Here is a 17,535-nt window from a genome sequence, read left to right as displayed (position 1 = left end):
CATGCTCCTCTCTCAACCCCCCTCCTCCACACACAGACTGTATGAAACCATCACCACCTTGCTCCGTTTACAGGAAAGAGGAGGTTTTTTGCTGCTCGTGGGGAATACAAGAATAAAACCACATACAATCTCAGAGCATCTCCACCTACCTACTTTAATTTTCTGCGCTTCACGATGGTCTGTTTGTGTTCCCTTCCCAATATTTCACTCATTCTCAGAGGAGAGAATGGATTAGAGAAACCGGTCATGCTGAAATGGGAGCCAGCAGCTGGGACAGTAATCTCTTAATGCTTTGAAGACACTGTATAGTACTGTACAAGGTGGTGGTAGATTTAAACAACCACCTTTTCACTCTTCCAGTTGTGCCTTTTACCTTTGGGGTTAGTAGGCTAGCCTCAGCATGCATGCATGGCCTGACAGCGCACTTTTTAGGTTTTCCAGATTTAAGGAGTTGATGAATAACAGATTTAAAAGAATCCCTGCTATTCAAGACACTTTTCAAGCAAAGGCAAATCAATTTAGAAAGCTTGTTGTTTTTTGTTAGAGACGTTATTTAAAAGGGGGGTTTGTAAAAGATCCCAGCACTTCATTCTCCAGGGAAGAATTCAATCAAAAACTTTCTACATTATCTCTAAAGATGGCAACTAAACTTTAAAAAAAGTCATGGAACCAGCAGATCCATACAGTGTTTTCAGTGCGACGCTGTTCAGGTGGATACACTCCTGTGTGCAAGACAGTAATGTAGGGAGTGCATTTAAAAGGAAAAGCACTTTAACAGCTGTTGCGCTTCTTTCGGATTTAATTCCTCATTGGTTTTGCACTGGGAATTGTTAGCATGCTTAGAGACGATGCTTTGGGGGTATTGAAAGGGTGCCTCTGCCACCGAACGCCTGGCATTCTGGATTCAATGCCAGCGGGTCAGGACTGCAGTGCAATCCTTTACCAGGGTAACCGCGGGGCCTTTGTTGCACTGGAGCCAGGAACGTCTTTGCTAATGGCATTAGTCATTAGTCTGGTAATTACTGAGCTCTACTGTCTCAGAAAAATAAACTCTACCCAGCTTTCATATTCAATTACCTTGGAAATGACTGTGTGAGCCAGCTGGAAAGGGGCAGCGCTGGCTCCGAAACACATGCGGATTGCGCTAGAAAAAGTTACATGTTTGGTTCAAATAAACACCCTGCAAAAGCAGCTAATAGAATTAGGCTTATCAAATGCTGTTCATCTATAACTTTTTTTTTTTTTTTTTGTTATGGCGTCATTGACAGGTTTTTATATAGCTTCTCCCATACACTGTCCAGGATTACGCAGAGTATTTTTAGCGGTACGTAGGTAAATCCTCGACAGCCAATCAGCTGCAGCTGGGACGGATCAGGTGACCTGCCCCCTGTCAGTCCTGCTTTCTGTCACGGGGGTAATATGTGGCGCCACTCCTAATCCTTGAGCTGCTTCGACAGAAGAGGCAAACATCAGAGCTGAACCCGCTCCACACACTCGCTCGCTCGCTTACACCCACAAGGGACTCATGTGATTGGATAGCCATACTGGCTTACTGATAGGAAGCCTGTATGGGTATTGACATCTTTTCTGATCAATCCAGTCACATTGCAGCACTACAAGCTGTTACTCTGTTAAACAGGCATGGCAGTCGTTTCAAATCACTGAACAGAAGAATGTCTGCGGCCTCATTAAAGTGAATCCCAAACCTTAAATCAAATACAGCTCAGTTCCAAGCAGTTTAGTACTGCACACCAGAATTCAAAAACAACTACATAATAACTCTTGGTGCAAAACCTAGTAATACCTTTCAATGTACAGCAGTCAATACAGAGCCTCCCTTAGACAGGGGTGCAGATTCCCCAAAACTGGGGGGAGGGAGGTCCTTTTAGCACCTTATACAGCTAGGGTGGTGAATACAAAGAGGGGAATGCCTCTCTTACTTTCATGGATTCAAAGTTATTTTTTTCTGCTATTCATAGATAGGAGCATCCTCTTATATTCGTGCAAATTAGATCACAGTACAATTGGATATTATGATTACAGGACAACACAAAGAATGTTATTTCTTACACAGTTATATATTTAATAATGATCATTTTCAACTGACCCCAAATAATCCACAGTAACCTTTATAAAAGTTCACCACAGTAAAGCATAGCTAAGTGTAATAAAACACAGTGAAATCACAGTGAAAGCGTGGTAAAGCGTAAGTAAGCATTGTAAAGAAAAACGAAGTATGGAAAATCACATTAATAAACATGGCAAACAAGGGTAGACTATGGTAAAAGCACAGTATAACCATGGGAAAAGCAGTGTGAAACTGCAGAAATACCGGGCGAAAATACAATGCTCAACTTCTAGAAACAGAAGTGATGTGTTATTATACCCAGGCGCACTCTGAAAACAGACGCATGGCTTAGATTTCAGAAATTAGCAGATGTGAGTACGAAGGGAACGGGAAATCCATGTGTACAGTATGCATGAACTACTGCCTTCAGATAACAGCTCTCGGGGCAGACCTGTGGGATAAAATGACACTTTCATCCCAAGCTTAAAATCCAGCTGCCTGTTCTGTGCCTGACCCACCAACAGACCGGGTCTTTAATCTTCCATGCCTTTAATCACCTGCCCTTCACAGCGGCGCGCAAATCAATGTATGACAAGGGCTAAAGAATGGCACTCTCTATACACTTCTCCAATACCCACAGCTAGCATCAGTTCAAATGAAGGGTGTTTGCTGCACACAAGCAGAATTATAAAATGGTTCCACTCATACTGCGAGAATGACAACCCCCTTCGCTTCTCTGGGGCTTCGAATCCTACCAGCACCTCATTTGTGCTTTAAGAATGTCTTGCTGAATTCATGGAAATGCAGTATTTAATAAACAGATTGAACTTATTGCTGTATATCAAGAAACCTGGACATCTACTACTGCTGTATATCAGTTAGCACGTATACTACTCCTTGTAATGGACACACGCTCATGAACATATCCACAAGCATGCAAGTGCATGCAATATGCATGAAGAACACCCAACGCTAAAACTATCAGGTTTATTTAAAGTTGCTTCAGCTAAATACTACAGAAACACTTTAGAAGCTCTTTATTTAACAATATTTATTGGCTCCTCTAAAACCCCACAGAAACACACTGAATATCAAGAAATCGATGGGCATTATATGTTTGCTAGCGTGCATTGGAGGGATCTGCAGTGCCAGGCAAACACCCTCCTGGTTCATTTGCAGGTTTCTGCAGAGCAGTGGCTCTTGTTAGGTCTTGTTTCCACACACTCAACTGGGATTGCCTCTCTCTGCTACGCACATCCCCCGAGCGCCTATTCCCTCTGCCTCATTGGGCACATTTGTTTTCAGTGCCTTTAGTTGCCCTCCATTCTCTGCATGACTCGTTGGCTAATCATGCATGAACATGGCTAACTTGCTGACCACTGCAAACAAAAACAATAATAATAATAATAATAATAATAATAATAATAATAATAACAACAACAACAACAATATATTTTCACTAGTCTTGTATCATTTGTATAATTTAAATGTTTCAAACGTTAGGGCTGCATATATCTATGGAGTATTTTTAAATGCAACTCTGGCTGTTCATACCATCTATATTATTCTCCTACAATATACATGGCGGTTGTGATACTATTATGCACAACAGGCTTTTTAGCTCTAGCTATGTTTGAAAGTTAAAAAAAAAAAAAACATATAGCAATAAATGACTTCACAGAGAAGAGCTGCAATGCGTTTTATTTTACTGTCGGGGTTTTGAAAGGTTACTGTGGGGTCTTCAGTTTCCCCAAACCCCTCTCAGCCCTCACATTGTGATTCAAACGCCAGTGTTCAAACTGATTCCCTTGTGAATCTAACCTTGTGGAGGCGAGCACTAAACTGGAAGATAACGAAATTATTGATTTTCTCCACCCCCAGATGCAGCTGAGTTTCCAGCTCCCAGTTCTGTTTGGACTAGAAGTTTGATCCACAAGTAAAACGACTGTCTACTGACTACACATGCAGAGGCAAGACACAGGCTGTGGGCACTGTTGCTTTTAGCCACTGCCTATCTCTCGCACTGGAGACTCACAAGCCTTGTTTGTTTAACTGGCAGAACTATAGTACCAGCGAGAGTTAGGGCTGTAGCAATTGCTTGTTTCTGCCTGAACGAACCCTTTTTTAGGTTTGCTGCATAAACACATTTTCTCCTTAGCAGCTTATGAGAAAGGGATTTGCATACAGCGCAGCAGGGCCCGCTCCAGTGATGGGTTCATTAGAGGGGCTATGGGAGCTGGTGCTTGCTGCAACATTGTGCAATTCCCAGCGAGGAAAGAGTCGCTGCATTGAGGAGACTGTGCGATATTTACAAGACACTGAGGTGGAAGAAACATTGTTTCCATCTGGGGTCCTGATTGAACAAGATTGCCCATAGGAATGGACATAGAAACATAATCACCCAGGCTGTATACAGCTCATGCTCACACACACACACACATCACTGTGCACCCATACAAAAGTGACACACATGTTCCCGGGCTCGCAAGCAATACATGAACTTTTGAGTTCTCAGTATGAGTGTTCAGTTTTATCAGGTCAAGTACATCAACATTTCAAATACACTAAACGCTGTACACTAGATGTACGCATCATTTCAAATGGACAGCTGTAATACAGAACCCTCAATTCTGCTCTGCGTTTGCAGCCGTTTTCACTGTATTTAGACCCGTATTTTTTTGCCTCTCATCACCATGCTTCACATTATTGCGCTTTGCGAAGACTGTTAATGCACTTTGCTTCAGAGAAATCACTTTCGTAAATCAACAGTTTGTTGTGTTGCTGCAACATGTTTTTAATCAGCATGTGTGACTGCTCATAACAAACATCACCATTTACCAAGCTTGCCACCTGCCACCTGCCACCTGCAGCCTGCACTTTCTAATAATAATGAGTGAATTACAGAAGACCTGTCACTGAGTGTCATGCAGGTGTTGAGCAATCAGCTTCCCAGAATTCACAACACCCCCCCCCCCCCCAATATCAGAGCGGATAACCTTCCCTGGTCATTATTTCACTGTGAGGTTTCCCCGCTTCCCCGGTTCCAAACACTGCAGGCAAGCCTGCCTTGATTTTCTGCGTGCTGTCACTGCTCACTGTGACCACTGCAGGCCTTGTTTCCATGGAGACCAATAGGGCCTGTTGGTTTTAATATCAGAAATATTCCACGCTCTTGTTTATAAGTATCCACCCCACCCCCGATGCAACTGCTGCAGATCACGCAGGGGCAGTGGCTCTCTGCTGTGTAGTCGTTTACCGGAGATTAGGAAGGAATTAAAACCAACCAACCTTGACAGTCTGTACTCATGTCACCAGGAGCTTAAAAAAAGGTGGGATCCCTTCTGAGCTGAGCTGACGTCTTGCACTCCCGAAAGGTTCGATAAAAGCATGACGTGTTTCCCCATTAACAAGCTCTGTGTGGTTTATCCACATGCGTTACTACAGCACTGTTTGGATAGTGTATGCAATGTTACTAGAATAAGACGGACACTACATTCAGCCTCATGACTGACAGCACTGCAATACAGTGCACATGGCAAGGTCAAGAGAACTCCTCCCACCTCCATGCTAGATCACCGATAGGAAATCAGCATACAATTTTTTTTTTTAAACTGAAGCACACTGCCTCCTCTAGTGGCCACCCTGAGTGTTTCTTCTTTCTCTTTGTCAAGATAACATAAGCACCTCTGCTATCAGAGTTATAAATCAGAGGAGAATATCCTCCAAACACAGAAGCTCGTAAATACGTTTTGGTCAGAAGCCTACAAGAGTAATGAATCCAAAAGAAAGAAATAAAAGGCATTCTTTTGGCTCACTGCTGTAAGCACTGTATCTGATTGAACGAGTGCAGCGTTGCACACCTTACACAATAATTAAGTCCCGCGCTACTGGGTTAACATCTGTAATGTATTTTAATATATATGTTTAAGCTGGCACTGCTGTATTCAAATTAAAAGTTAACTTTGTTTGGTAATTATCCAAGAAGGTCTTGTCCATGGTGCTGAAAACCTTTCAAGCCCTGTGACTCGTCGGTGAAGCACATCTATGAAAAGGATGAACTTTAAACAGATACAAACTACAGTTCTCTTTTAGTAGAAATTAATCAGAATTGATCGATAAGCATCATGAATTTCTGAAGTCTCATAATATAAGGGATTTTAACAAGCCCCAAATAAGCAGTGAAGTACAGAACGTTTGAGAAAATGCAATGTAAATTTTATAACTAATGCAGGTATTTAATAAAAAGGTGCTGATTTTTGCATTTGGTGTTCACTGCTATTTCAATTTTGAAATCATTTTAAAAATCAAGCTTTCGTGATTAATTAAATATTTCCTAAAATATATAAAAGAACCACATCTTGTAAAACCAGGGATAAAATGTTGTAGTGACTGCAGGAAGCGTTCCCTGATTGTCCTCGTTCATTGTGAACTCATTCCTGGTAATAGTGACCTGCATTGCAGCAGGTGGGCGTGACTGACTCTATATCCATTAGCAGAGGATCAGAACACTGGTGCTCAGGTCCTGGTGAAGGCGGTCTATTTTAAACTGCTGCTCAGCGGAGTGCCACTTTACAAGGTAATGCCCATCACTGTGCTGGGAAACAGCGCTCTGCTGACAAAGCAGGGGGTTCACTCGGGGGTCGGCAGTGCCAGTAGGCGTTTGGGTGCAACAAGAGCCGACAAACTCTTTGCTGAAGGATTGATTCGCATACATTATTGGAGCCGGTTCTATTAACTTTTCTGAAGGGTTTATGATCCTATACTCGGAGTACAGCAGGTACTGCATTCATATTTCATAAGTTCTTCTTGTAGATTTTTTATTTATACATATATATTTGTGACAATGTGACATTTGATATAGCAAGTACAACTCCATCCAGACACACCCACGGACTTGCATACACACAAACACACACACACACATTCCTGTGGGATGGACAGGGACGCTACGACAATTGCTTCAACTTCCACTTCATCCTCTGTACAATTATCCTAATATTCTCGTTTAAAACACAATCATGTGTGTTCTGTACGATTCTCTGCTGCTGTTCTGCTTTGATCAACATTTGTCATGTTCACTATTTTTGCAAAGATTTGTTCCTGCTGTGAGGGAGGGAGGGGTGGGGGATGCATATCAGCGTTGCACATGCTCCAGAGCATCAACTATGATCTTAAATGCACAGCGTAACACTGTTGTTCTTCCCACCCTCACTTTCCCACAATACAGTACAGTCAAGACTCAGTTTGACCCCTTGTCACAGTGTCACTTGAGCTGATGTTTTTAAAAAATCTGTTTCGATAAACTGAACAGTTTCAGGGTAATTAAACTGCTCTGGACTCTTGTCGGTTTATCAGTTGTCTGCGGCAGTTTGGGGAAAATGTCACTTTATTTAATGAATCAAAATATCTTGAAATGTCTCACGACTTTGTGAACAGGGACCAGTTTGTCAAAAAGACTGTGTGTGGCTTGGTGGCTTCAGGCAAACTGATCTTTGGTTCCTGCCAACATTCAGCATCCACACACTGTACTGAATCACAGGGAATTAACAGAGTGCACAGAACAGCCAGGTGCATTTACAAACCAACACTCCAGCTCTTACAGTTTCTACACAGTGCTGTATATTCATTCATTCCTACCTTTGCTGTCTCCATATCAGTTTCTTCCACTTCTTCTGTTTGGCCTACCGGTAAACAACAGGATTCAGAAACACATTATGAGAAGACAAGCCCCACTTCACTAGGAGTGCCCAGGAGGTCACAGGGGGCTTGTTTTAGTGTTACACCAGTATATTTACTCATGCCCATAGCAATGAAGGAAAAGGAGGAGTGAAGGTGGAAGCAAAGGGGCTGCATTATCCACACACACACATACTGGAGGAGTCTAATCTAAAACAGGTCTCCAAACAGTGACGGTACTTTTCAACTTCATTGACAAATCAGGAGGAATTTGTTCAGTCTCCAAATTCTGTTTAACTGCAAAATCGTATTACTCAATATTGCAAAGTATTAATATTAATTATTATTATTATTTATTTTTTATTTTTTGCAACTCATTTAGTTTACCGCTTTCGGATTCAAAACTGATATAATATCGTAATATTCAGATACTCATGCTTGCAGAAGCATGAATGTATTTTTGGAGCCGACTGTATACTCCCAAGTCAACGTAGAATGTACTTGATAGAAACCCACCCTGTTCTACCAACCTTCATGCACAGCAATGGGAAGCCTGTCCTTTATCTAGGTGGGTTCATTCTATCAGTTACAGCCTCATTCAATCTTAGGTTTGAAGATGCTGGCGTTTCAGTTAATGGATTTTACCTTTGGCTCGCTTTTGAAAATCAATAGCTGTTTCCATTGTCTGCGAGAGATAACGAATACTGATCATGTCCTTGGGTTCTGAAATACGTCAAGGAGGAGTTAAGAATTGCTTTGGCCTTCATGCAAAAAATACACATGCATACAGAAGCTCTGGAAAGGTATGGCTCTGTAGAACAGGGTAACAACGCAGGGGCTGTATTTTTGTGTCCCAATTCTTAACTGCAAAACCTCATTGACAATTCTCATTCCTTTGCATTTAGTTTTACCGTCTCGTATTTGTAAATGAACCGAGACAAAGCTGGAGGGACAGACAGTGGGACGCTCTGCTGTACACAGAGGACAGTGGCCTGGGGCTGCAGCAGTCTGGATGTTTTAAGAGAAGACAGCGCATGTGGGGCTCTAACTGGAGCAGCCATGAGGTTTGCATCTCCGAGCCCACGCTGTCGTAATAAATAATGGACTAGGAAGGACTGGTGTGAGCTACTGCACCTCTCTCTCTCTGTGAGAGGATGATTAACAGCTCCCAGCAGGCTCGGCGGCTTGGCACTCGCCACGCTACAGCTGGAAATGAACAAACCCGTGTCACCTGACAGCTGCCAATTAGAGAGAGAGGACAGAAAAGATAGAGAGAATAAGTGAGACAGAGAGAGAGAGACAGACAGAAAGAAAGAGCACCCTGTATTTGTGTTTTTGAAATATGCATGCATACACTAAAATAAATATGGCTTGTTCTAATTTGTTCTGGGTTTTATGCAAACTAGTGCAGAATTCAACAGGAAGGGGTTCAGATGGTTTTAGTGTAGCAGTTAACATGCACTCTTAATGTTGATTTATCTGATGGATTGTTGCTAGTTATTAATTCATAGTATTATTAGAGATATTATGGAATAGTGTCACGTTAACCTTTCACATGAAATGGATTCAGGGAGGCCAGTCTCTAATGAGTCGATGTGCTGGACCGTTAAGATTGATAGTATAGGTGCTGAAGATTTGCTGAATTCAGTTTCACTGGCATTTTTCACAAAGCGTTAACTAAACTGAAAATAATGGGGGGGGGGGGGGGGGGGGGTGCGGGGCAGGTTTACAGTACTTGTTGGGTCAAAAAAGTCTCCACAGAGAAGGAAGGTCTGACACAACCTAGCTTACGAGGACACAGGCCAAGTCCTTGCAGTGTTAAAACAGATATTAAAACAAACATGGCTGTTTTTTAAAAACAAACTAAAAGTGCCCAAATATTTTGTTTGTTGTTGTCCTTCACCCTGCGTGGAGTTTTGTTTGGCTGGAGTTAGGAATAGTAAACAAAAATATCGTGAGAATCAATGCAAAGTCCTCATGAACACAAATGTGTGTGTGTGTGTGTGTGTGTGTGTGTGTGTATGCAAGGGTGGGAGGTTATGGTACACATTTTCCTTTGTTATTTTTAGGCTACAACCATACTGCAATATACAAAACCACTAAAGAAATTAGCACGGGAAAACAGATAAGCGAGGAAAGCAGGATATCAAAATGAGAGAGGGAAACTGGGCCGGATAAAACTTTTAAAAGCTCCTCTCTGTTTTTATTTTTACTTTCTTAGTTCTTTCAATAAAATATAACTTGTCCTAAATGCTGACTGAGGCACCACAGAGCGGGGCTGTCATTTTCCCCTGCAGACAAAGAACCCTACTAGGTATGATGTACAGTATAAACCTTTCTATAATGTGCATCTTTTTTGGATGCTAGCTTTTGTTACGCCACATTGCCCATTTCATGGGATCGGAAACAAACATATTAGCAGGACAATCAGCAGGAGACCGAATGGAGATGCAGTGTGGGTTAGCAAAGATCACCTGGCTTTTAAAAGGGCATACATGACACATCCCCTTCCACAAGTACAACGCTGCAATACAATACCTATTCAGCACACAGAGGGAATGAGGATGCTGTTCTTTAGACAAGCCTCCCATGGGTCTGATAGCGACGCGTATCACCACTGACTAACAAAGAGGTTATGGGAGAGGTACAGAACACTGTCTGGTATTATAAATCATTGCACCATATAATGCAGGGCTTCACTCCCAGAATTAGCAGTTTTCTGCCTGTTCTATTTTATGCTTTTAAATTAGGAGAGAAAAGAGCCCGCCTGAGTATCCACATTACTGTATGTGTGCAGTTATAAAAGATCTGCGAATTACAATTAAACTGCATGTTAGGACCGTACAACAGAAACAAAAGCAATGCTTTTTTTTTTTTTTTTTTTTTTTTTTTTTTTTTTTTTGAGAACCTAATCAAGTGCATGATATACATACTACAAGATCATGATCTATGCAGCTATCTATCTAGTATAACGTGTTGGTACAAATAGAGAAGACACACATATACAGTTACTACACAGATTTACTGAATTTACATTAAAATATGGCAAGCTTTACTCCCACGCTTTGCATGAAGGCAAATCCTGCCAGCTTTTAAATGATTAATCAGGTGTTACTGGAAGAGGTAGGAGGATGTTACGGGAAGAAGAGAGAGAGAGAGAGAGAGAGAGAGAGAGAGAGAGAAGAGAGGGGGTGGGGGAGAGAGGAAGTTTAGAATACCTGACCTTGTGCATTGTGAACAGTAAAACACCATTCTGCTCCCCCGCTCGCCTGTCATCGCAAGCAAAGAAATAAACAGAGCCCAGCACCCAGCCCTGAAGATTCTCTCAGACAACTTGCTAAGTCACGCTTGGCAGATCCTTGCACAGACATCTGTGCAGCAAAGCATCTCTCCCGGACTGAGCTAGGCTAGAGCCACCTACAGGGATACTGGAACTGAAGACAGGCAGAGAGAGGGAGAGGGAGAGATCAATGCTGCCGCTGTGCTGTGTGTGCTGCTATTTGTAGAACAATCTTTAACCCTTCTCCTCCCCGGGATGCATTCCACGGCTACGTACTGGAGTGCAAGTTGTGTTCCGTCCCGAGAAAGCGATCAAAGGGTTAACACATAGCACGCACACACACACAAACTGGCAGCCTGCTCCCCCCCCCTCTGATATCTTTTGCAGAAACGACAGAGGTCTTTCTTTCTTGAAGAACCCAGACTTCGATCTCCACTCCTTCCGTATTGTTGCACAATCCAGATCTGAAGAGTGCCTTGTGATGTGTTACGCAGCCCCACTCGGTGCATTAACCCATAGCCATGAAGGAGACACAGAACAGGGGTGATTCAAGACAACCCAGCAGCTCAGAAGATACGGTAACTGGGAGCGATAACCAGAGGAGACAACATATGCTTCTTAAAGTCACAGACACAGACTAAATGTCCGTCTTTCGATTCAGAAGAAGCAGGTTTAACCCACTATGTTCTCTTTACAGTACCAAACTGTATTTAAGCTGGCATTTTAGCTGTTATTTTTTTTGTATTATCTGTCTTGTACAGCGTATCCCAGCAACACTCCACTAATCCATTAGTGTTGTTCTTTAAATCCATGAAAAGGTAGAAGATTCAGCATCCAAACGGAACAAACAGCAGCTGGTCACAGAGTTGTGATTCTTGCTCTTCTCTCCATGCTGAACGTCATGCCCAGAGCTCCCGCTGCAAAGTGGCTGGGCACTGTCTCAAGCCGTCACGACAGTTCGCAAGCGGTCCGCTCAGAAGCCTAGGAGACGTCTCTCAACCTCCTCCCCCACCCTCCTCCTCCTCCTCCTCCTCTCGCCAGGATCCTCTTTCACATCCTGCCTTCTCCCTGCAAGCACTGCTGCTGCTGACTCAAGCCCTGAATGGGCGAATCAGCACTTCTCTCTTGCTTTGATGGGACTGCTCTGTACTGTGACCCCCAGTAGCTGCCTGCGTACACATGACAGGACAGGACCCTTCCGCGGAGGGTCAATTGTGATATCGCAGCCTGTTTCACATTTACAGCAAGGGAATTGGTTTTAGTTAACATGAGGAAAGTTCAGCTGACTACAGAATGGTATAAGGTATCATTTAAATGTGCTGCAGTGCTTGCAAACGTCAAGCTATACAGACAGATTGAGATCGTACAAGTACGTGCGTGTTACAGATTATAAACATGTGTGTCTGAAGACCGGATTACGTTTTGCTGATTTTTCCGGACAAAGGAGAAGCCTGGAGGGGGTGTAGTCAGTGCGTTGATGACAATGCAATCTGAGCAGCACTTACACACACTGAGGCTCCCACTTGCCCCATGATGTCAACAGCACTGTCACTGCTATTACAAAGATGGAAAACAATAGACGAGATCTCATAACTAATAAAGCACTGACTGTACCAGCGATGCTGAAAGTGCATGCATGAAAAACTCACAAAATGGTAAACACTGTATGTAAAGAACAATGCACTCATGAATAAGTAACAAGGCTGCATTGGATGGAGATCAGCGTTCTGCACTTCAGCATGAATTTCAACATGCACTGCATTGGGTCATTTAGGACGGCAAGGCTAACGCAAACTGCATCCAAACTAATCATCAAAAACCACACGCCTGCTTTCTCTTACCAAATCTTTACATGGGACCTATTCTGAAGACAGATGCAAACCTTCAATGCTCGTTTTCCCCAATGACTCTTTCTTAAAACAAGGTGGCCTGCTACTCTTTGAATGTTGAGAGGTTTACTGGAATGCTTACAACAGCCTTCCACCGCCCCCCGCCACACACACACACAATTCTAACACAGTAACTTCGACAGTGACTGATCGCTAATCTCAGTCCCTACTTAACTCTCTACTGACACCTCATTAACAAACATTAAAACAGCATTTAACTGGATAGCAGAATGCACAGGTAGAGTGATCGTGCATTAGCAGACATTAGAAGGTCTCAGGTTTGAAGACATAAGTGTTCTTGCTTGGCAGGATGGTACATTACCAGCATAACAACCTGGGGGCTGATTGAGAGACAAGCCTGGCTTCCTGTCCTTCCAGTGCATTAGTGGCATCTCAGACCAATGGAACCATGCCAGGCAGAGGAAGAAAAAAACAAAGGCTACAAGCTCCACCTTGAATTAATCTCCCGTAATTAGCAGGTCTCCGCACGTAGCTCTGTCTAGATACCTCCAAATGCCCTTGGAAGACCCAAAGCAATCGCTAACAAACAAACTTTAAAACTGAAAGCTTTTTTTATTGCAATGATTTTTTTTTCTTTCTTCCTTGTGAAAGCTAGCACAATTATTTGCGTGCTTAGTGGCTTATTTGACAGCAAGGATTTCCTTCACCCACCCTCGCTAGCATCTCCTTCCCAGCCTGTGTCAGTGGCTCGTAGTTTAAAGGTAGGTTCTGGAACAGCAGGCAATAGCAGCCCATTTACATCAACTCTTGGCTCACATTCAAAAGCACAGATACAGCCACCGTCTGTAAAGGTCTTGAAGTGTGAATGCACTTCATCCTTAGGATCATGCAAGCGCGACAGATTTAAAGTATCTCATTTGAGTCCTCTGTATGAGAGGGTTTTTTCACCGTCACATCTCTTAACCCTTCGCTGTCGCAGATTCCGGGGCATGGTTCTGCTTGATGACCAGCAGAACTTCATGTGCAACTGGGAAGATTTGTTTAGCTGTCTCAGAGAATGAAGCAACAGCAAGGTGTGCTTGTATAGCCATTAATTACACTTTACTCAAATGCTATTGTCTCTAAAGCCAAAGGCCAGCTGTATGGTTACCCGATTGATATTCCCAGTACAGTGTGCTCGTGTATTCTGCTTCAGATCTAATCACATGGTACTACTGAAACCCATTTTGTTCAGCAATTGCACAGGGAATTCAAAAGCCCAAAGATGAATGAAACCTAGAATTCACCACAGCCTGGCAACCCATAAGGACATACAGATAGCAACAACCCCCACATTAAAAAGAAACCAGAATAGAACAGAATCCTTACCTACAAACACCTGCAGTCGAGGCTCAAAACACAGTTTCCCAATGACAGGCCAGCTGCGTCAACAGCACTGCCAGTGAAGAGAACTGCATTCCCAAGAGTTTACACACCAACTACTGAATACAGAACCAAACCCCAGCTAGAAGAGCAAGTGAAGCAAAACCTAGTGCCGATTGCAGAGCAGCGCTGGCCACCACTGTGTTCAACGTACACATGCAAGATCGTGCCTATTAACAATAGAACACCACAGTTTGGAATTGTACTCAGCAACTGACTTCACAATGTAGCAGACGACGGCTGTTCAACCAAACAGCCGACTCTGACAGCAGAGAAATATTATTGCAGGCAGGGTAGCTCAGACATCACGCTGCTGGACCCTTACACATGGAGCAATTCACTTTGGTAAATTAGCACGGTAAGTTTGCTTTTTAACCAAGTTTATACCACAGCCACGCTATAGTTTACCGCTCTTTACTTACCATTATTTCACTATGCTTTACTATACTGTAGTCTGCCATGCTATTTACTATGGTAAGCATTTGAAAAGAACAGCACAAATGAAACTTGTTTCTGTGACATGCAGCAGCATTGTTAAGATGTTACTCTATACTGCAGTGCTGTTTTTCAAATCCAGCAGGCTCTGTGCCCCTACACGTTTCAGCAATTTTTACCTTGCAGAAAAAAAAGTGGTACTGCTGTGAACAGAGCAAACTGCATTCTTTATAAAAAGCACCAGTGCAAAGCGATGACCAATTGGACCCAATCAAAAACAAGGAATGCTAAAAAAAATCCGCAACACAGTATGAAAAAGTTCCCCTTGGGACATTTCAAAAGCACTTACCTAAACTTCTCGGCTCCACTATCAGACCTACAAGACAAAGAAAAGGCAGAACATGAGAGAGAACACTGCACAATACAGCTCAAGTCTTGATGCAAATCCCTAGGCATTTGGTATCATAACGAAAAACCAGGAAACTTTCAATACTCTGTAAAATAAAGTCAAATCTTCCTCTATTAGAGGTTCCCCTCCAATAAACAATAGCATATGGATTAAAGCACCATGAAGACAGTGCTGAATTGAAATCAATGAAATGAAATGAAGGCATCACCATGTTCTTGCATGAACTCCCTTTATTTAATAAGAAAACAGTTTAGCGCCAGTGAAAAGCACCAGATCAATAAGAACAGCACCTGAAGTCTTTATTTAGTTTTTATTCCACAACCCTGGGCTGCAGTTTCAAACACTGCCCGGCGTGCCACCCTCACTCCGGGCATCACTCACCCACCCCACCCCTGTCAGAGCGAGAATGAGGTCACTAGCAGGTTTAATGAGGTTCAGTCCTGTTACGATAACTTGAAAAAAAATCCAAACAGATATCATCTTCTTGTCCTGAAAGTGCTGGGGTGTTTCACTTAAACTACATGAAAATAAAAAGGGTTGTATGGAAAGGATGTATTAAAGTTGCAAACCTGACAAGGTCAAGACTCTGGCACAGTATTTTAATACAACACTGCACATCTCCCTCTTCGAGGGAAAGCATGGCACTGCACTGACGACTCAACTTGATAAAGTAGCTTCACCCACCTCCCTTGACGTGCTTATTAATTAAAGCAACCAGCTAATGAAAATCCTGCATTATGAATAATGGATGACCCGGGCTTCTCTAACACACAGAGGACTCGGCTTTACTACCCACCTGCACAGGACAGGCGTGACTGCAGAAAATACTGAAAGAAAGAAAGGAAGGAAAGAAGGGCAGACCTACAGCACAAGGACCCATTTTGACCAGAATAGAATGGTAACAAAAATAAATAATAGGCTGGCAGAATTTTCTCTATACACATTCTCCAAACTCTCCACGTACAGCAAATTCCCTCTGCAGTTCCGTTTCTCTTAAATAATACAGACCCCATACTGCTGAACCAGACTTTTTTTATATAAAAAAACCTTCAAGTGACTAAACTGATATTCCACAATCTTATATAACCACCAACAGCACAAAAAAAAAAAAAAAAAAAAACCACGCAGACTGTTCAAGCTGCATTATAATGCATTACTGAACTCCTCAGCTTTGAAATCTCACCAATGGCTTCACCCAGCTGATACTGATCAGTTGTACAGTTCTGCAGGCAACTGGCAGCGCTGCATTGAAAACAAAAGTTCAAGTAAGACTGAATTCGGGATCAGATAAGGGAATTGAATCAAAAGAAACTTCTGGACTGCTAGCCACATTCACGCTGCAGGACTACAATGCTTCACATTGCCAGATTTAAGCAGCCTCACTCAGAGTATGCAATCCATTGGAACTATTACTGGATACAATGTCTTCATATTAAACGGGGTACAGAGAGCTGTGGCACACATGCATGGGGAACATGCCAGCAGTAACAATGTTAACCAGTAGTTATAAATGACAGAACATACTCATTGGTGTCAACCCACAAGACATTGTCAGAAATTCTATATTTAAAAAAAACAAAAACAAAAAAATGTCAAGACAAGACCGTAGGAATGAGATTGCATTTCCGGAATGCAATGATCTGTGAATCTCCAGCTTTTGAAAACAGATGGTCACAGAGTGCAATTGTTGGATACCAATATAGTCCCCTACCACTGTGTTAAGAGTGGGATGTTAATTACTGCTCTGCAGAGCGGGCAGGCAGGCAGGAGAAGAGAATCACATCCTTCAGCTAGGACAGCGTGATTGTGTTCATCACAAGACGGGTAATTAACATCCAAAAGCAAAACCTTATTTAGCAGATGCTAAGTGGGAAGCTTGAGGGAGGAGGACAATGCTGGTAACACTTCTATTCGGCTATGCAGTCTATCACACTGAGAGTTACGTGTACGGCTGGTTTCATTCACAGACCCGGAGTGGAATTTCGGATTACCTGAGCTTGGGTATCCTGTGATTAGGGCTGATCAGCACCTGTGAAACCAGCCTTGATAGTAATCACAACTCATTCTTCAGCAGAAGTTTCACTGCACCTATCCGTCCACTGTTCTTTTCTGCCAGAAAATCCACCGTAGCATTGCCTTCAGAGCCAAGGAAAGACTAGTCTAGTTTTTGTCTATAAACCCAAGTATCCTTTTAATGTGCTACAACCCCATTTAGATGTCAAATGTATTATGGCCGGCTATAGCAAGATCTGGCATTACTTCTGAATGAATGCAATCTGTACTAGAAACAGCTTACAGTTTAACCACCACAGATCAATGCCTGCTTCTGCGATACTTTTTAAGAATATTTTGCTTATCTCGCTACTATTCAACCAAATATACAGGAAGGCTTTGG

General features: G+C 42.6%; 1 protein-coding gene across 4 annotated transcripts in view; it reads right to left on the bottom strand.

Annotated features, from left to right (window-relative positions):
• The window catches only part of LOC121304005 (protein Aster-B-like), a 74,950-nt gene that overhangs the window by 34,883 nt on the left and 22,532 nt on the right, over nt 1-17,535 (bottom strand). For 2 of the 4 annotated variants that reach the window (XM_041234926.1, XM_041234927.1), the window contains exon 4: nt 15,081-15,107. The exons of the other annotated variants lie outside the window; for them this stretch is intronic. In XM_041234926.1, the coding sequence (XP_041090860.1) occupies nt 15,081-15,107 (27 nt within the window). The remainder of the gene's footprint in view (nt 1-15,080; nt 15,108-17,535) is intronic. 4 annotated transcript variants of the gene reach the window in all.

Source organism: Polyodon spathula, chromosome 36 (genome assembly GCF_017654505.1).
Source record: "Polyodon spathula isolate WHYD16114869_AA chromosome 36, ASM1765450v1, whole genome shotgun sequence".
In the NCBI taxonomy this organism is placed as follows: domain Eukaryota; kingdom Metazoa; phylum Chordata; class Actinopteri; order Acipenseriformes; family Polyodontidae; genus Polyodon; species Polyodon spathula.
The sequence above is the reverse complement of the archived record's forward strand: the minus strand, read 5'-3'. Positions and strand labels throughout refer to the sequence as shown.